This window comes from Panulirus ornatus, chromosome 67 (assembly GCF_036320965.1).
Source record: "Panulirus ornatus isolate Po-2019 chromosome 67, ASM3632096v1, whole genome shotgun sequence".
Classification (NCBI taxonomy): domain Eukaryota; kingdom Metazoa; phylum Arthropoda; class Malacostraca; order Decapoda; family Palinuridae; genus Panulirus; species Panulirus ornatus.
This window is the reverse complement of record NC_092290.1, coordinates 7,174,912-7,194,240: the sequence shown is the minus strand read 5'-3', so window position 1 is coordinate 7,194,240 and position 19,329 is coordinate 7,174,912. Positions and strand designations below refer to the sequence as shown.

At 46.1% G+C, this 19,329-nt stretch overlaps 2 protein-coding genes across 5 annotated transcripts in view; one reads left to right on the top strand and one right to left on the bottom strand.

The window, feature by feature from the left end:
• The window catches only part of Pi4KIIIalpha (phosphatidylinositol 4-kinase III alpha), a 226,679-nt gene that overhangs the window by 111,560 nt on the left and 95,790 nt on the right, over positions 1-19,329 (bottom strand). The gene's annotated exons all lie outside the window — the stretch shown is intronic.
• On the top strand, positions 1,775-18,876 carry LOC139747079 (uncharacterized). Of its 2 annotated transcripts, XM_071658871.1 has the most exons (5): positions 1,775-2,121; positions 10,590-10,696; positions 11,019-11,761; positions 13,645-13,774; positions 15,959-18,876. In XM_071658871.1, the coding sequence occupies exons 3-5, from the start codon at positions 11,049-11,051 to the stop codon at positions 16,508-16,510; spliced, it is 1,395 nt and encodes a 464-aa protein (XP_071514972.1). In that variant the 5' UTR covers positions 1,775-2,121; positions 10,590-10,696; positions 11,019-11,048; the 3' UTR covers positions 16,511-18,876. The 2 variants fall into 2 exon arrangements, with proteins under 2 accessions (XP_071514972.1, XP_071514971.1); XM_071658870.1 differs by lacking the exons at positions 1,775-2,121; positions 10,590-10,696 and having other exon boundaries at positions 10,881-11,761.

The window sequence follows — 19,329 nt, the reverse complement described above, 5'->3', positions numbered from 1 at the left end:
CAGTAGACCTGAGGAAACTGGCGCAATGTTTTCGAAATCATTTACTGATTTGAATTCCATAAGGTCTCAATGGAATTAGGGCCATTTTCTCTTTTTTAAGAAAGACTAATTTGGGATATAAAAGAAGTCAACATTCGGGCCATTTTCTCATTTAAGAAAGACTTATTTGGGATATAAAAGAAGTTAACCTTTCTGAGGTTTATATTTGCCATGATGAGAGCTGGTTCTGTTGGCTGGTGTTCCCTCTGGTATATTTCTTTGTCTTGGATGAAGTCTGGTGGGCAAGGCTGAGGTGTACTCTAACTGTACTCTTACCAGGAGCGCGTGTGGGTATAGGGAAACTGAGATGAGTAGATGTGGGTAAAGGGATAATGAGATGAGGGCCTGTGGGTAGAGGAAAACTGAGATGAGGGCGTGTGGGTAAACTGAGATGAGTGTGCGTGGGTATAGGGAAACAGAGATGAGAGCGTGTGGGTTGAGGGAACCTGAGGTGAGGGTGTGTGGGTAAAGGGAAATTGAGATGAGTGTGCGTGGGTGTAGGGAAACAGAGATGAGAGCGTGTGGGTTGAGGGAACCTGAGGTGAGGGTGTGTGGGTAAAGGGAAATTGAGATGAGTGTGCGTGGGTATAGGGAAACAGAGATGAGAGCGTGTGGGTTGAGGGAACCTGAGGTGAGGGTGTGTGGGTAAAGGGAAACCCGAGATGAGAGTTTGTAAATAAAAGGAGAAATGAAATATAATAAGAGGTTGTAAATGAGTCATAGCAAGCAGGTCATAAGCAAGAGGATGGCACTGGAAATGGATAAGGTCGTTGTGCTCGTAAAAGTTAGTGTGGCAAGGTGTGATGATCACATCGCAGATCATAGTCATGTGGCGATGTAGCAAGGTACTGGAACAGGGCAAGTATAGCAGGGGAGTGTAGAGTGTAATGGGATAGCGTAGTGGTAGTGTAGCAGGGTAGTGTACAGTGTAAAACGCTAGTATGGTAGGGTAGTGCAGAGTGTAGAACAGTAGTGGGGTAGGGTAGGGTAACTGATAAGTGTAGCAGAGCAGTGTAGAAGGGTAGAGTACCAGGGTACTGCAATAGGGTAGTGTAGCAAGGCAGTGTAGTGGGGTAGTGCAGCATGGTAGTGTAGTGGGGTAGTGTACCAGGGCAGTATAAAGCATGGTAGTGTAGTTTGGGCAGGCAGTGTAGTAGGCCAGTGTAGTTGGTCAGTGTAGAAGGGTGGTGTAGGAAGGTTGTACAGTATGGTACTGCAGTATAGCAGACCAATGTAGCGGAGAAGCATAGGAATGCAGTGTAGCAGGACAGTGTAATAAGGCAGTGTAGTAAGGTAGAGTAGGAGGGTAGGGTAGTGTACCAAGGTAGTGTAGGAGTGTACAGGTAGTGTAGATAGGTAGGGTAGGGTAGTGTAGAAGGGTAAGGCAAGGTAGAGTGTTCTACACCTAACATCCTAACAAATGGTACAGTAGAATACAGACGGTGGTACTGTAGTATACAGGGTCTTCTGTAGCGGAGATGTATGCGTTGTTCCGGCGCAGCCAGGGGGTGTCAGCGGGGTGTAGCGGGAGGGTATAATGGGTGTAGCTAGTGGAGGCGAGCTAGTGATGAGACCCTGCATCACCATCATTGCCCCCCCATCGAGCGTCCCCAGCGCTACCTCCTCGACCCATGGTATGAAGGACCAACCCAGCCTCCTCCCTCCTGCACGGCAAGGCAACCCTTCACCTCTCCACGGACAAGGCCGCGACTCCCGCAGCGTCATTTGGGCGCGATACGACCTAATGGTGTTTCAGATTTGCAATCATCTGTTCTCATTTCATTGTTTATTCAACACCTCGCCATGACAACCAATCAGGAGGGTGGAGTGGCAGTGGGGGCCGGCCGAGGCGCCCATTGGCCCGACGCCCACCTAGGCCACGCCCCGCATCCCGCAGCGACAAATCACCGTCGTTCTTTTCCGGAGGGAATCTTGCTGGTATTTAAGCTTCTCCATTGTTCTCTCCTTGAAAGATAAAAGGAAATAAGGTGCGGGGGAGGTCAGGTGGTGGCAGAACTAGTGCGCTTCTGGAATCATTACATATACCCGGCCAGCTGACGACACTCGTCTCAACCCCACGAGGTAAGACCCCCTCGTAGAATATATATATATATATATATATATATATATATATATATATATATATATATATATATATATATATATATATATATGTTGCTAATCATGGTTCAATTCATATATCCCCACCAGACAGATTTCATGGCTTCTCTGTGTAAAATATAAGCGCCAAGTTTTTTGCTACACATAGGCCACCATGGTTGTTTTTTTTTACTTTTGTCAGTTAATCAAAATGAAAAAGTAGAGGAAAAAAAAAAGATATACAGGCGTTTGGTATCGTGCAAGACCAATGGTGTGTGTGTGTGTGTGTGTGTGTGTGTGTGTGTGTGTGTGTAATGTTAGCTAAGCTACGTCATGGGAGATATATGATATAATGTGACTTACGTAAGATGTTTAAAATGTCAGTCATGACGGATCATTATTGTGGCCTCGACCACTCCTGTATATATAATTCGGTGAGAAAATATCATTATGGAGAGATATTTTGGTAAGATGTGGGCAACTTCATTATCTGGGTATGTGGTTAACCTGTGCCCACGGGTCGTGTGAGGTGTGGCCTCCACCACCAGCTGCATGGTACTCTACCTGGGTCATGCATGACCCACATGTTCACACCACCTGGGTTATCCATGACACCTGTTCACATCACATGGGTCATGCATGACACCTGTCCACAACACCTGGGTATGCATGACTGTCTACATCACCTGGGTCTTCCATGACACCTGTTCATACCACCTGGGTCATGCATGACACGTATCTATGCCACATGGATCATTCATGACACCTGTCCGAACCACATGGATCATACATGACACCTATCCACACCACCTGGGTCATGCATGACATGTGTCCACACCACTTGAGTCATCCATGACACCTGTTCACACCACCTGGGTCATCCACGACACCTGTCCACACCACCTTGGTCATGCATGACACGTGTCCACGCCACCTGGGTCATGATGAATGACACGTGTCCACACCACCTGGGTCATCCATGATACCTATTCATACCACTTGAGTCATGCATGACACCTGTCCACAACACCTGGGTTATCCATGACACCTGTTCACAACACATGGGTCATGCATGACAAGTGTCCACACCACCTGGGTCATGCATGACACGTGTCCACACCACCTGAGACATGCATGACACTTGTCCACACCACCTGGGTCATCCACCACACCGCCTGGGTCACCACCCACCACACGTATCCACACCAACCGGGTCACCTACCACACGTGTCCACACCAACCGGGTCACCTACCACACGTGTCCACACCAACCGGGTTACCTACCACACGTATCCACACCAACCGGGTCACCTACCACACGTGTCCACACCAACCGGGTCACCTACCACACGTGTCCACACCAACCGGGTCACCTACCACACGTGTCCACACCAACCGGGTTACCTACCACACGTGTCCACACCAACCGGGTCACCTACCACACGTGTCCACACCAACCGGGTCACCTACCACACGTGTCCACACCAACCGGGTCACCTACCACACGTGTCCACACCAACCGGGTTACCTACCACACGTGTCCACACCAACCGGGTCACCTACCACACGTGTCCACACCAACCGGGTCACCTACCACACGTATCCACACCACCTGGGTCATCCACCACACGTCACCACCTGGGTCATCCACCACAAGTGTCCATATCACGTGGCCAACAACCCACCTGTTCCACCCATCTTCCTAACCCCCCCCCTCAAAAAAAAAAAAAAATACCGAAAAAAAAGTTCACCAAAACTAGTCTTAAGAAATCTAGAAATTACGCCTTACTGAGTTGTTATTATCATGTGATTATTATCATTATCATAAACAACCTTACGGAATAATAACATAACCTGCTATGGAAGTGTGTGTGTGTGTGTGTGTGTGTGTGTGTGTGTGTGTGTGTGTGTGTGTGTGTGTGTGTGTGTTCATTACCAACTTGAACTGTGCGGGAAGGAAGTTTTACACTCGTGGCGCCCCCCTCCCTCCTATCTCTTGTAATGAATAATAATAATATATAAATAATGGTTTATTGGATTTGGGCAGCCATTCGACTGAAACTACATAGCTGAAGTATTACAGAACTGGGAGGTCGTGTGTATGTGTGTGTGTGTGTGTGTGTGTGTGTGTGTAATTAATTACCTATTTGTATGGTATGGGGAGGGTAGTTTTACACTCGTGGAGCCCCATCTCTTGTGTGTGTGTGTGTGTGTGTGTGTGTGTGTGTGTGTGTACGTCTAAAGCAAACCATGATGATGTTATAAGCAAACAGAACATATTTTCATGTTTCGAGAATTCTAAGACCTTCCCGGAAAAGAATGTACAGTACATGTAAATTATTTATGCATGTAATAACGTGAAGTACTCACGCATGTACTGAGGTGTGTACTGCCGCAAACTACACCAGTGAAGTACTCGGGCATGTACTGACGTGAAGTACTCTAACGAAGTACTCAGACGTGCTCAGCTGATGTACTCAGGCATATGCTCGCGTAAAGCACTCAGGTTATGCACCTAGGTGGACGTAGCCAGGAGGGCAGTGGCTTATGGATGGATGGAGGCTTGTGTTAATGCAATGCTCTCACATGTCCTGTGTACTGTGTACAGGGACTACATCCCCACACCCGGGGCGCCACACAAGCAACAGGTGCAGCATACTCCCACCGGATGACCAGATCAGGTGTATGTTATACCCAGGGCACCAGTTAAGCAGCAGGTGTAGGCTACACCCAGGTAACCAGTTAAGCAGCAGGTGTAGCCTATATCCAGGTAACCAGTTAAGCAGCAGGTGTAGCCTACACCCATACACCCAGGTGACCAGACCAGCAGCAGGTGTAGGCTACACCCAGGTAACCAGACCAGCAGCAGGTGTAGGCTACACCCAGGTAACCAGACCAGCAGCAGGTGTAGCCTACACCCAGGTAACCAGATCATTAAGAGGTGTAGGCTACACCCAGGTAACCAGACCAGCAGCAAGTATAGCCACAGCCAAGTCACCAGGTCAGGTGTAGGCTCCACGCGGGGCAACAGATATATCTAAGCGTATTCCACTGGGTGTTGGGCGGCCTCAGGATGTTGTGGGAGTGTGAGGATCAGGTCGTCAACACTGAGTCAGTGGGTATCGCCTTGTCCAGAGATCCAGTTCTAGGTATGAGTTCAGTCACTTGCACTAAAAGACAATCAAAAGATAAAATTGCCAATGAGCCACTAGGGTATCCGTAACATGTCTCAGATTTCTAACATGGGGAGAGTGGTGGTGGTGGTGGTGGTGAGATGTCCATGCTTAAACTGGTTTAAGGTCATGCATCACAAATGATCCTTGAGCATGACGGTAACGATCCGTTTCATTCAAAGATCGTACCGTAAATGTAAGGTCAATTAACAACTTAAGGACTATAACGTAAGCTGTTATCATTACATCTGAGATTATCAATTGTTGATTAGTCTTCAATCCTTTGTTTTAACGAGGTGAAGCAGTGTCAAACTGCTGCAGGTACAGAGCGCAAGCTACGAGTCGGATAATACCACAAAAATCGAGCAACTGTCTCATTTTGTAGCCTAGCTAATTCAAACGAGTCTCCTTTTTGTAGCCTAGCGCCTCATGTAGGCTAGCCCCCTACACCTCCTTCCTTTAGATGGCACTGTTCAGCCTGCGGCTGTGGCAAGACGTTCAAGTGAATATGCTACAATTTTCAACCGTTCCCATTGTTAAACTATGGATTCATTCATATGGTCAACACTATGTATTTCTGAGGAAGATGTGAGGTGAAATTGGCTAACAGTAGATCTATTCAGCATGGGAGGTTCAGTCTTTAACCCGCCACCGCTGTCTATCTAACTGGCAACATTTGCTAAACACCTGAATCATCAACTAAGACAACTTATCGTATATAGTTTTCGACTATCTATTCTTTCTACGAAACGATGAATAAATCTTTTAATTTTCCTCGAGCGCGACAACGGAAGACGAATAATTACGCTACCACTTTGCCGGATCTGTTAAAGGACACAGACGCCTCCGTAACAGGAGCGAAAATTGATGGGTTTATTATCTATATTCTTTTAAACGTTGGTAAAGTTACTGTGTTACCTGCACACTACACCGCCATGAATCACTGTCGATTTTTTCTTCGTATCTGTAAGAGACGCCGTTGTGCTAGTCCGCTGGTCCGGTGTATGTATATTCAACTCGCTATCGTAAATATAAATGTCGCTCGCGTCTTGTATCTTTTATTTGTAGTGTTGTCTGATTATCGTGGAGGTGAGGGATGTGCTACGATGACCATCCAACACTAGAGACGTGTTACAGCTAGGGACATCCATACACACATACACGACCTTCGTCCACGACCCGGCCGCTGGTCACCGGGAGCCGGACTTTTACCCTGCAGCGCTGGCTATAAGGAAGGGAGGCATACAACACCACGAAAATCGCAAAGAAAGTCGTTGTCTACAACACCAGCAACACGTCATTCTAATATGGTCACCGGGAGCCGGACTTTTACCCTGCAGCGCTGGCCATAAGGAAGGAGGCATACAACCACGAACATCGCTAAGAAAGTCGTTGTCTGCAACACCAGCAACACGTCATTCTAATATTCCATATCAAAGTCAAAAAATTATCCACAGACAGACGGGAAACGTAGCATCAAGAAACAAAAAGTTATCTTCAATTTTACGATAATTTTACGTCTTACTGTTTGTTTCTGGTTGTTAAATGATACCTGTAGAATTCCATACGATAATGTCACATGGCAGACACACAAGTATGAACCTCATCGTCAGATTTCTAGGTTTTTATTTAGATATGCTGTCTTATTCTTAATTTCAAATTATGTGCATAATAATTCTGGATACATCTGAAAAGCCAAGGCACATGAATAAACAAAAAAATTAAGTCCTTTACTTAATATCTAATTGTTATTATTTTGTTATAAACTGTTCTACATCGAGTCTAATTCTAATAGTAAATTGTATCTCGATTATCACAAAGACCTTTTAAATTTCTCGGCCGTATCTTAGGCTTCGGGTTATCACAAATTGAATAATAAAAACCTTGAATTCCACCGGTACAATTTTGGTTGTCGCTTTAAGTGACTTATACAAAGACTGAGGGTTAGGTTGAGCAGGCGACATGTTATGAAAAGTTCCAACCTAGCGCCAGAAACGCCTTACTGATCGGTCGGCCTTATCAGAACAAAAATACATACAATTAATTTTTTTTTAGCCCCCAAAAAACTCAATAAATGTCGAAGCTTCACTATCGAGTACTTCCCATGTGTACATTGGGCAGGACAATCACACACTAGCCTAGGTTTATCCCCATCTTTCCCAGAATAAGTCCACAGGTTTCAGTATATCACCTCGGAGAGCTGATGAAAACTTTACAGGGCATTTTCACAATCGTGTGTCTTTAAAAAGAAAAAAGAAAAAAGGTGCCACTACAGAGCTTCATTGCAAGTCTTGTACACTCGTATACAATTATTAAGTACAACTCGTTAACTTCAATACGCTTATTGAATGATCACTAAGTGCAACTCAGGCAAGTATCATATAAATTATCATTATAACTTCAGTGCAAATATTATGTAATCATTAACTATTATTTCAACTTCAGGGCAAGTATCATATAAATTATCACTATACCTTCAGTGCAAATATTATATAATCATTAACTATTATTCTAACTTCAGGGTAAGTATTATATAAATTATCATACCTTCAGTGCAAATATTATATAATCATTAACTATTATTCTAACTTCAGGGTAAGTATTATATAAATTATTATACCTTCAGTGCAAATATTATATAATCATTAACTATTATTCTAACTTCAGGGTAAGTATTATATAAATTATTATACCTTCAGTGCAAATATTATATAATCATTAACTATTATTCTAACTTCAGGGTAAGTATTATATAAATTATCATTATAACCAGTGCAAATATTATATAATCATTAACTATCATGAGTGCAAATCTTATACAAACATATATTGATATTAAGAGCAACTTGTTAACTGAAGTGGAAGTCTTGTACAATCATATACAATTATTGAGTACAATTCCTGAACTTAAGTGCGTCTTACAGCCTAATTTTCAAATGCTACAAAATGCCCCAAAAATGTATAAGTATCAAATCCAGCGGACTGCAGTGCAGCCGTGAAGCAGCAAGCAGGAGCTCCGTGAAAGGGTACCTAGGGTTATATATATATATATATATATATATATATATATATATATATATATATATATATATATATATATATATTGGAAAGGATCACAATTTTGCGCGTGATCAAGTTATTCCTATGAGTCCACGGGGAAAATGAAGCACGAAAAGTTCCCAAGTGCACTTTCGAGTAATAATCACATCATCAGGGGAGACACAAGAGAGAAATATAACAGTCAGTTGATATACATCGGAGAGACGAAGCTAGGACGCCATTTGGTAAACATGTGATTGTCCAAAACATATTGTAAAGCAATACCCAGAGAAAATTTGGCCACAGGATGTGCAGTTAATTAGGTAAGCTTTGTCCAGCTATTTGCTGGAGACAACATTTGTACACCACCTCTCTGACAACGGTCTGTTTTCACACTCCATGGCCGGCAGTGTTCCTTGCCCCACCTAAAAGGATCAAATACACGTAGTAGATCTAATTATGACTCCCGTAACAACGGGGGCAGATGTATTTCACAACCAACCTTTGCCATGGTTGTTCAGAACGAAGAGAAATTTGAACGGTATTCCCAATCTGCTTCAGAGATCTTACCATTCGCCCTTCTGACTTCAGTGATAACACTACGATAAAGTCATTTTGTTATCATTATCATCCACACTTATGACGGTGGCTGTGTGTGTGTGTGTGTGTGTGTGTGTGTGTGTGTGTGTGTACTGGTGCCCCGGCGCGATAGATGTGTACATATGTCGCCTCAAGACCGGACGCGTTCCCTCGAGGTCGTAGATCAACTTCGTCAGTGTTTCACGAATGGCCACGTTCGGCGGCGGGCGGGCGGGCGGACGACCGACCGACGCGGGGGAAGTCTTACAGCGGCGGTGACCTGACCAGACTTGACCCAGGCGGCGGTGACCTGACCAGACTTGACCCTAGCCTCTACCGTGACTGTATCCATATACAGAATCCCTGAGAGCCCTTAGCTCGACACAGTAACTTGCCTCATACTCGCCTACGTACTTGTTTAACTCTGTAGTGTATGGTTCCAGGCCAGACAGAACCTGTGGCCTGGTCGAGAAAGCGGCTCATTAACTCTAAGTGACCGCCCCAGGCCCTAGGGCGGGCGCCCCTACCACCACCATCTCCCACCCAGAGCAAGACTGAGCAAAATGGTGGCGCACAGAGGATATCCACGGTACCATTTCTGCTCTCCCTTGGCGGCCGATTCGGTTCATAGAGACTAGGAAAAGGACAGCTACTCCAAACAGATGCCGGGCTTATTGTGCTGTACTGTCGTCATCATGGGAACAGCACCTGATTAACTAGTTTTCTCCCATGGGTAACGTGCTATCAACAAAGACGTGTATTCATGATGACCATCTGTGTATTGCCGCAAGAAAGTTTTCCCCGTGTTACCTCATCTCTTAACTAATATATATATATATATATATATATATATATATATATAATTTTTTTTTCAAACTATTCGCCATTTCCCGCATTGGCGAGGTAGCGTTAAGAACAGAGAACTGGGCCTTTGAGGGAAATCCTCACCTGGCCCCCTTCTCTGTTCCTTCTTTTGGAAAATAATAAAAAAAAAAAAAAAAAGCTGTTGGGGTACAGGTAGGGCTGAATTAGTAAGCATTGCATATCACCTAGGCAAAGGAAATGTGTGAAATTTGTCATCAGCTCACAGTTCGATAACATAAGTTGAATCTGCCCTGCGTGTAGCGTCACGCTGGCAAGGTCTCTGGAGTGTATGTGTGTAACGTCAAAAGGATGACGGGCGGTGACACATGAGAGGAAGCTGACATGACACTGCTAGCAGATGGATCATGTGTGACATGACTCACCACAGTAGCGTGACAGTGACTCACTGGGTCATGATGGGGTTCACCAAATCTCCATCCGTATTCAAAAGATATTGTGTGATGATTATAAATATGCGGGATGCGAATACATTAAAGAACATGTTGTCTTTGCATCTAATCATAATTTAATTAAGACTCATCACTTAGATGTTGACGCGATCTCAGAGATGATTATAATCATCAAGTCCCATTTTCAATTCAAACAGGTATAATATTTTACCTTGATATATTCTTTGTCCTCGATGTGGACTTCGAAGCCATTCATCTGGAAACAAGAGACGTATTGTTGGTTTCATGACTGTCTCCTGACAAAGGGATAATTGATATCTATACCATTTCACACATTGGTGTATCAAATGTAATGTGATGTGTTAATCTGCATCGCCTTCTACAGTTTAAGAGTTCACGCTGAGAACCTTCCCCGAGGAGGACATGAGGTGGCCAACATGGACACCGTTGGGATAGACCAACCACACCTCACTCCATCACTCACATCGACAGGTAGACACAACTTTTATCCTGTACTGGTTAATAGTTTTTTTCTCACATTTAAAACAGTCTGGCACCAAAATCTTTTCAGTATAGAGATTCTAAACCATTTCATTCGCAAATCAACATTACGTGATACAAAGATTATCTTTTACCACCTTTTTGAGATCTCATCCTTAACCCCACTGATCACGATGGTGCGATCGTTGGAGCGGTAAACTGTCACCCTTACACCGCACCGTACCGTTCAAAGAGTTGAGGACGAGATCACGGGTGACGGAGGGACGACTGGCGAACACAGAACATCATGATCCTTCCTGTTCCTCTTCTTCAGGTTATTAGTACAGGTGGCGCGCGTCGGGTGATGGAGCGGCCGAGGAGGGACACAGCGCTTCTGCGGCTGCTGAGTCGTCCCGTGGGCACCACCTGCCCCTCGGAGGGTTCCGCCATGCCCGTCACCCCCCCGGACACGCCCTCCGCGTCTCCAGCCGAGCCCTCCCTCCCAACGCCAGCAAAACTCTACTTTCCAAACCTGGAGGGCAAGGGTCAGCCTCCTCCTCCTCCTAGTGCACTGCCCCAGGCGGGCCTACTACAGATGGGAGAGGCCGAGTGCGTGGCCGCCCCGCCCACCTCCCCTGACTGCGCCAGGCAACACGACCACCGTCACCAGGAGCCACAATCACACCGCCACGTCTCACTCCGTCTGGAGAGGAGTTCCGTCACCCACGGTCAGAGGCTCCGGTCGCCATCCCCGACGGGCCGTCGGCAAGACGACCCGGGGGAGTGTGAGCACCGGGGCAGGACGGCCGGAGCATCAAGGACCCCCGACGACCACCGTCGGTCGCCGCAGTCCTCTCCGTACATCCCCGACTCCCCTTCGGAGGCCCCGCGGCACCAGGCGCAGGTCGGCGACCTCCACCAGACGGAGGTGGTGGGCAGCCTCCACCTGAGTGAGGGCTTCAGGTCACTAGGGACGCCGGAGGCAAAGTACTTAGGCGGCGGGAGCGGCGTGCACCACCTGGGGCCAGCCACCTCCGCTGCCTCCGCCGACGTAACCCAGGACTCCGGCATAAGGAGGTAAGGCCACTATCATGTGACACTCGTAAGAAAAATAACTAATCTGTTGGTCTTGTCACCACCTAAACCTCTAGTTGTAGGTGGTGTGTATGATATACACACGAACATTTACTAGATACCTCACAAGATTCTGTATATCACTGACTGTTGTCCAAATCCATAACAATAAGAAAGTCGGTATCTTAGAAGCATTAAATTTAGAACAACTTTCTCGAATAGAGCAGAGTACAACACTCGGCTCTTTACAACAGTACTGGGCCTTCCACACCCAAACAACTCCATAGCCATCCACCAACCCCTAGGTACAACAGAAGCACTGACCCCTGCCTCACGTTTCAATAACCTATACTCACAGATCCCCCATCACTCCACAAACACAAGGAACAACCATACACACACTGAAATGACCTGGAAAGCGCTAAAACAGCCACCGGAGGAGGGCGCGCAGGCCCGCCTTGACGTAGGGAGGTGAGCAGAGACCACCTCCTGTAGGATGGAGGTGGGGCGGCTCCGCCTGACGGAAGGAAGACGGTAGTCGGCGCTAGTTAGTCCAGCAGCACTGAGCCGCTGGAGAGGCATTACCGAGCGGCGGCGAAAGCGACATGCATCGCCTGCGTGCATATATTAACCTTCCACAGAGAGCAATGTTAAATACAACGTTAAAACCTTACTAACATTGTATAGAGTTACGATGTCTTCCCTTAATCGTTTTCATTCCCAGATGGGCAGGGTAACCTTAGGTTTCCCTTCAAGTACTATATGTAGGTGATTCCAATCAAGTCTGGTACCATTCCTTCTGTATGCATGTTTTGGAACCCATTTCCAGCAGTTCTGCCTAGCTAACTCAAGTTAGGAGACGAGAGTGTCCCGCGCGGCGTAAGCTATCTTGAGCCGAGTGTCCGCTGTCTTGCTAAACACCTCACACTTACACAATTCTGACACTGACCACCACAGTCAAGTGTGCCTCCCTCACGATCCTCCTCAAATGATGCTCTGTTGACAAGCACGGCATCATGTCATCTCCCACACAGCTCCCTCTCAATGTGGGATTCTTGTGATCTGTTTCCCTCAACTATGTTCTCACTGTATGGTCTATTTCAACCATTTCCTACGTGGATGCAAGCAGTGAGATTGCCTGTTTGTATGATGCAGGGAAGGAGCGGTACACTCTTCCTTCTCTTTATTTCTCTGTGTTTTATCAACTATTTGTGTATGTCTGTCTGTAATTACCTTTAATAACAGTACTGGGAGAGAGACAGAGAGTGCTACACTCGTGAGGTCCCATCTCTTGATTTCTCCGTTTGTTATCATGTTTGTGTGTGTATTTTTGTAGTTCTTTTTGAAAAAAAAATACGGGGAAAGAGGAAGGGTTCTACAGTCGAAAGGCGCTATTCATAATTTTTTCTTTCCATCAGTTAGTATTTCAATCATCTGTTTACTGATGGCATCTCCGATTTTCATTACATTGCCTGTTCCAACAGTCCACCACCAATCACCTAACATTACATCAGTACGCTTTCATGTCCATTTCAACACGCTTCAGGTCATGGCCTTTGGTTCCTTTGCCATAGCGTTTCAATGACCTGTTCTCTTATCATATAACTGATTTGCACACAAGAGTTGTGATCAAGTCACCCCTATCTCTTCTCTTACTCACTAGTGGGTAAATTGGTAGCCCTTAGCCTATCATTACAGCTGTACCTGGACCAGTACTAGTACCTGGACCAGTACCTGTACCTGGACTAGTGCCAGGACCAGTACCAATACTAGTACCAGGACCAGTACCTGGACTAGTACCAGGATCAGTACCAGTACTAGTACCTGGACTAGTACCAGGGCCTGGACCAGTACCTGGTACTCTGACCTCCCCTCCTCCTCGGCAGGTACCGGACGGCCTTCACGCGGGAGCAGGTGACGCGGCTGGAGCGGGAGTTCCTGCGGGAGAACTACGTCAGCAGGCCCCGTCGCTGCGAGCTGGCCGCCGAGCTGAACCTGCCCGAGGCTACGATCAAGGTACTGACACACATACACACACACACACACACACACACACACAAACAGGTGGTCAGCATTTAAAAGACATGAGGGTAAGGAATGAGTACAGCAGGCTAAGAAATGAGGAAGATACTGTGAACAGAATATTGTGAACAAGACAATAGATAATCCACAACATTTCCATCAATTCGTCATGAGTAAATTGGCGGTAAAAGAACAGCAGATCAGGCTAACGGATACAGAAAGGGGAGTTGTATAGGGTAATGTACAGATATGTAAGGAGGCGAACTGATAAGTTTACTGGTGTTTTCACAAGTACAGCCCCAACACCAGTGAGACAGAATGGGGAGGAGGAGGAGGTCTCACGAAACATGGAAATGACAAGTCTTCTTAATCAGCAAGCTAAGGAGCCCTCATCCATATAAGGCTCACGGTCCTAATGAAGTTCCTCCATTATGTGTTGAAGTGTACAGACCCGCTCAACACACTGCTTGACATGCTTATGTGTCGTCGCTGGAGGAAGGTGAAATGCCGAGAGAGTGGAAGAGGCCAAATGATGATGTACCTATCTTTTAAGGGCGGATAGACACAGACAAGTCCCTCTGGCGAAAGTTATCATCTGTGACCCGAGGGTGAACATAACCTTTCAGCTTTGAAATCAGCTGTACACGGATCTAAACACGCAGGGATATAACAATCAAGAGAGCAAAGCATGAAATTAAAGAAGATACGTGTGAAGAAGGATGGAAAGAAGTACTCTTATGGTATGGACCGGGGATGAATGGAATAAACTGGATGGGGATACTGTAAATGCGAACAACATAGAGAAATGTAAAAAAAAGAAAGTTGTGTGATGGCAGACTTGGTTCAAGAGATGGGGGGTCTTGCGAGCGCAAAATTCCCTCTCCGTCCAGTACAACCAGGTGATTAAAAATGGTCGTCAGTGCACGAAAAGGAGTATATGTACACTCCTCGAGGATTTTCTCATTTCCAAGAAGGCCAATTCCATCCCTGCTCCTGTGTGGAGTGCACCCTGGGGTTTTAATTATTCCCATGAAGTCTGGCAACATTAACTACACTTTTAAATTCAAATTCTATATCGTTTTCTAAGTCATCAGAATGTGCTCAACTGATCTTAAGTAAATATTTACATTTAAAGTGTTATTAATTACGTATTTGTACTAAGGGGGAATTATACACTCGTGGGGCCCCATATCTTGGACATTCTCGACTATTTTAATACTTATCAAACTTCTATATGATGTCAACATTCATGTTTTCATCTCTCAGCAAGAATGTGTGTATATGCGTGTTTTCGTCTCTCTTCTTCACATTCTCAAACTTTAGGATAAAGCTACAGCCTACGTACTATAGTTACCCATGCAAACCAATACATACTCAATCTGCAACTGTCTTGTTTTCTCTTACTAAAGACTTAAGGGAAACTCATATATTTCTTCAATTGTCCGTTTTGCCGCATGAAGAATTGTGTCAACACAAATTACTCTAATTGCTTCGTACTATTTCGGCATAATTGCAGAATCGCTACTTTGATGTTTCCTTGCTTCATCAAATGCTAATATAAGTATTATTAACAAAATGTATTTTTTCTTAAGTATGTGGTTGAGAATGGATTTCTGTTCTCTTCTGAGTCTTTGAAAAGAGAAAACGGAACAGACGATAATACTATGATCATTGAGGAAATTAGTCCACAATTAATGCGGTTCTAGACAGTACATCCCCAAAATGCCAATGATTAAGCCAATATACTCATAGCGAGTTCCTTCTATTATCAGTTCTTTTTAGATATACGTTTAAAGAAAAATGTAATTTTCTTCTACTAAGATATGAATACACCATTCACCGTAGCAGATCTCTAGATAACAGTGCACTCTTTTCTCGCATCTATAGATACTGCCTCTACAAAATAACTTGTAGATTGTTCTCTCTAGAAAATAATTTACAATATTCATGGCCACGGAATTCTTACCTTGATTACACGTGAAGCTGGAAAAAAATATATTACGAATGGAAACAGCAAATAAGCATATAAACCTGTAGTGTCTAATATTCTCTCTCTCTCTCTCTCTCTCTCTCTCTCTCTCTCTCTCTCTCTCTCTCTCTCTCTCTCTCTCTCTCTCTCTCTGTGTGTGTGTGTGTGTCTTGGTTACACCCTGTCTACCATTAGCATCGTTGTTGCAGGTGTGGTTCCAGAACCGGCGGATGAAGGACAAGAGGCAGCGCCTTGCCCTGGCCTGGCCTTACTGGGACTCTGCCTTGGCTGCCACCCTGCTGCACGCCACCCACCCCGCGCCGCCCCTCCTCCACCCGCTCACGCCACCCGCCCACCTGGCACCGCACCTCTCCAGCGCCACCCACACCGTCTCCTCCTTCGTGCCGTCACATCTGGGTCTCGGCCCCTTCTTCAGCCCGCCAGCACTATCGGAGGGGCACGGCCCTCCGCCACCACTCCCCGTGCGGCCCTACCCGACCCTCCTGCTGCACTCCGTCCCGCCCGCTGCCCAGCCGCTTCTGGCCAGCCATGACCCCCGGCCGTCTCTGGCCAGCACGGCCCCGCCTGTGCCTCGGCCGTGCCTGGCCACCCTGCCGCGCCCCACCCTCTGCCTTTGGGAGGGTGGGCGGGAGCAGGGTGACGCGGCCACCAAGGGCATGATGAGCGTGAGTCTGGAGCCTATGAGCACCGTCCGCTCGACCACCACCTCGCCCTCCAGCACCACCTCCACCGCCCGCTGACCCTCCAAGCCTGGCTTCCCTCTACGATCATCGCACCAGCTGTGTAAGTCACCAGCACTATGGCCAATCCCACCAGCTGTGTAAGTCACCAGCACTGTGGCCAATCCCACCAGCTGTGTGAGTCACCAGCACTGTGGCTAAGGCACCAAGCCCTCCCCTCTCCCTTCATCACATGTCACATCCCTACAACGCCGTCAGTCACTAGACCAGTTCGGTCTGACTCGGTCTTCGCTGAAGCTGATCGACGCCTACGAACAACCATCGCTGATGCAGTTCGCACGTCACACGGTCGACGGCAACACCTACCAAAACGCATTTCGAAGTCAGAAATCAGTGACATGGTGTACTAAGACCACACAACACACCTAGAGGAGAACTAGGGGAAAAAAGAGTGTAAAACTTCCGATTATTTGTAGGTAAAGTTTACCAGTTCTTCCCTACTTAGTCTGTCCAGTGAGGAACTCAAATGACGTCTGTTCCTGTAGAAACAGGTTTTCAGTTCTCCATGATCTCCCCCACGAAAGAAAAAAAAAATCATGTTAAAAACGATTTTATGTGATCACTGATAAAATGACAGACTCATGACGTAACAGAGATTTCGTATGAAAAAAACATCTTTTAAAGGTAACGCCTTCGACTGATGAGTGGTGTAATTACTTTGGAAAAGATGCGCTGTTGCAGAAATTACATACTACGCATCAACTCCCCGTGCTTATAACTTTACCAGCAGCGTTATAAGAGGAGATACTAAACGAATGCAGAATATCAATAATGTACATAAAAGCAAATAAGCACACAAAAACAGACATAATAAGAAGAGCACACATCCCTACAAACAACGTTGAAACATGTACCTATAAACAAACAGAAAGATGCGTATGGATACCAACACATCACACACACACACACACACGCACATGCACACGTATGTCAAACACATTAATCTTCCCCCTCCCCTGTCAGCGCCTACGTCAGGTGAGTCACCCACACACCTACGCGCCCTGGTGTGTACACAGGCTAAGACGTCGTGTCTCTCTCATCAATCACTCACATTCATTGCTGATCTTCCATTACTGCCCAAGTGAGTATGGTGCCGCTGGCTGCGCTGTGAGTGCTATGCGTCGTCTCTTCGTTGTGCGTGTATGATGTTGTTTAGTGGTATGTGCGAGTATGGACGGGGGGAACCGATTGGACCACGGTGTGGATCACATGTCGCCCGATAGATGTGAATTTTCGCACAGGTGGACAAAAGTCGATACCGTTGGTGTTAATGTTGGTTTTCATGGGCTTGTTTCATCGTACGTACGACGCTTCTGCACGATCCTTCCGCAAGACAGTGCGACCCTTCAGCACGACGGCACGACGCTTCTGCACACGGTACGACGACCCTTCAGCAGGACAGTGCGACCATTCTGCGCGACGGTAGAACCCTTCAGCACGACAGGACGACCCTTCAGCACGACCCTTCTGCACGACGGTACGACCCTTCAGCCAGACGGTACGACCCTTCAGCACGACGGTGCGACCCTTCAGCACGACGGTGCGACCCTTCAGCACGACGGTACGGTCGCGGTGCACCGCGGCCTGGCCCACCATACCGGAGTGTCGCGTCCGTCACTCTGATGACGTCAGAGGTTATGACTCTGAGCCAGATGTGCGAGCCTGCCTGAGGGACGTGTGCCATACTGACCTCCAGGCTACTTCTAGCCTCACCTCTGTCCCGTGTGAATACCTAGGCTGCGCAAACCTGTTCATCAGCCTTGGGTATATCGGCAGGGTCGGTGATGGCGAGGCTGCAACCACCACTACCACCTGTCTTTAACAGGGTGGTTAGACGAGAGGAAGAAGAGGAGGAGGTGCGACAGGGCAAAGGACAGTTTGAAATGGAGGACGAGACTGTGTGCATGTGTGAGGGTTTCTTTTGATCGCACGGGCGTGATTTTCTGGAAGCGTGTTATTAGAGCCTTCGTTCACAATGGTGTTGTCACTAAACCCTCCCCACAATCCCCAACCCCACTACGAACACAGCAACACGACACTTTTATGACCAACGGTCTCGCCCGGTGGACGTGGTGGCCAGCTTCCTAAACGCTGCGGGAGTTACATAAAGGTAGAAGGGACTCCAGGTGGCAGGGAGTATATTATTTTTCCCTACAATTTGTGTGGGATCTGGGTACACAAACGACTAGGCTATGCTACCCGGCTCCCATACAAATTGTAGAGGGTTCGAATCCTTGGTGGTGGAGGGCGTTATGTGTTCTCCCGCGTAAGCGAGGTAGCGCAAGGAAACAGACGAAAGAATGGCCCAACCCACCCACATACACATGTATATATATACACGCCCACGCACGCACATATACATACCTATACACATGTATATATATATATATATATATATATATATATATACATATACATTACATATATATATATATATATATATATATATATATATATATATATATATACATATACATTACATATATATATATATATATATATATATATATATATATATATATATACACACGTTTCTGAGGGAGTATAAGTGAGGGTGTTCCTCTGTGTACTGTGGCAAGGCATGAGCAATATGTATCTTGTAATATATGTATACAAACGGTTGTACCTGTGTCTGTTGTCATCATGTGTATAGTTCCCGTGTCTTATCATACCAAGTGGCAGGATGTGTTCATGGTTACAACCATTCTCTTTTCTTTTTTTCTTTTTCTTTTTTTCCTTTTTTTTTAATAATCAAAATCAATGAGTAAAAAGCCTCCTGTCTTCGTCACCTGCTAACCCTCCTTATATATACCCTCGAG

Excerpts from the sequence above, each read along its gene's own strand:
- LOC139747079 (XM_071658870.1), top strand. The coding sequence starts at position 10,992 with ATGATCCTTCCTGTTCCTCTTCTTCAGGTTATTAGTACAGGTGGCGCG. Across the intron at positions 11,762-13,644 it reads CAGGACTCCGGCATAAGGAG|GTACCGGACGGCCTTCACGC; the intron begins GTAAGGCCACTA and ends CCTCCTCGGCAG. Across the intron at positions 13,775-15,958 it reads TGCCCGAGGCTACGATCAAG|GTGTGGTTCCAGAACCGGCG; the intron begins GTACTGACACAC and ends TCGTTGTTGCAG.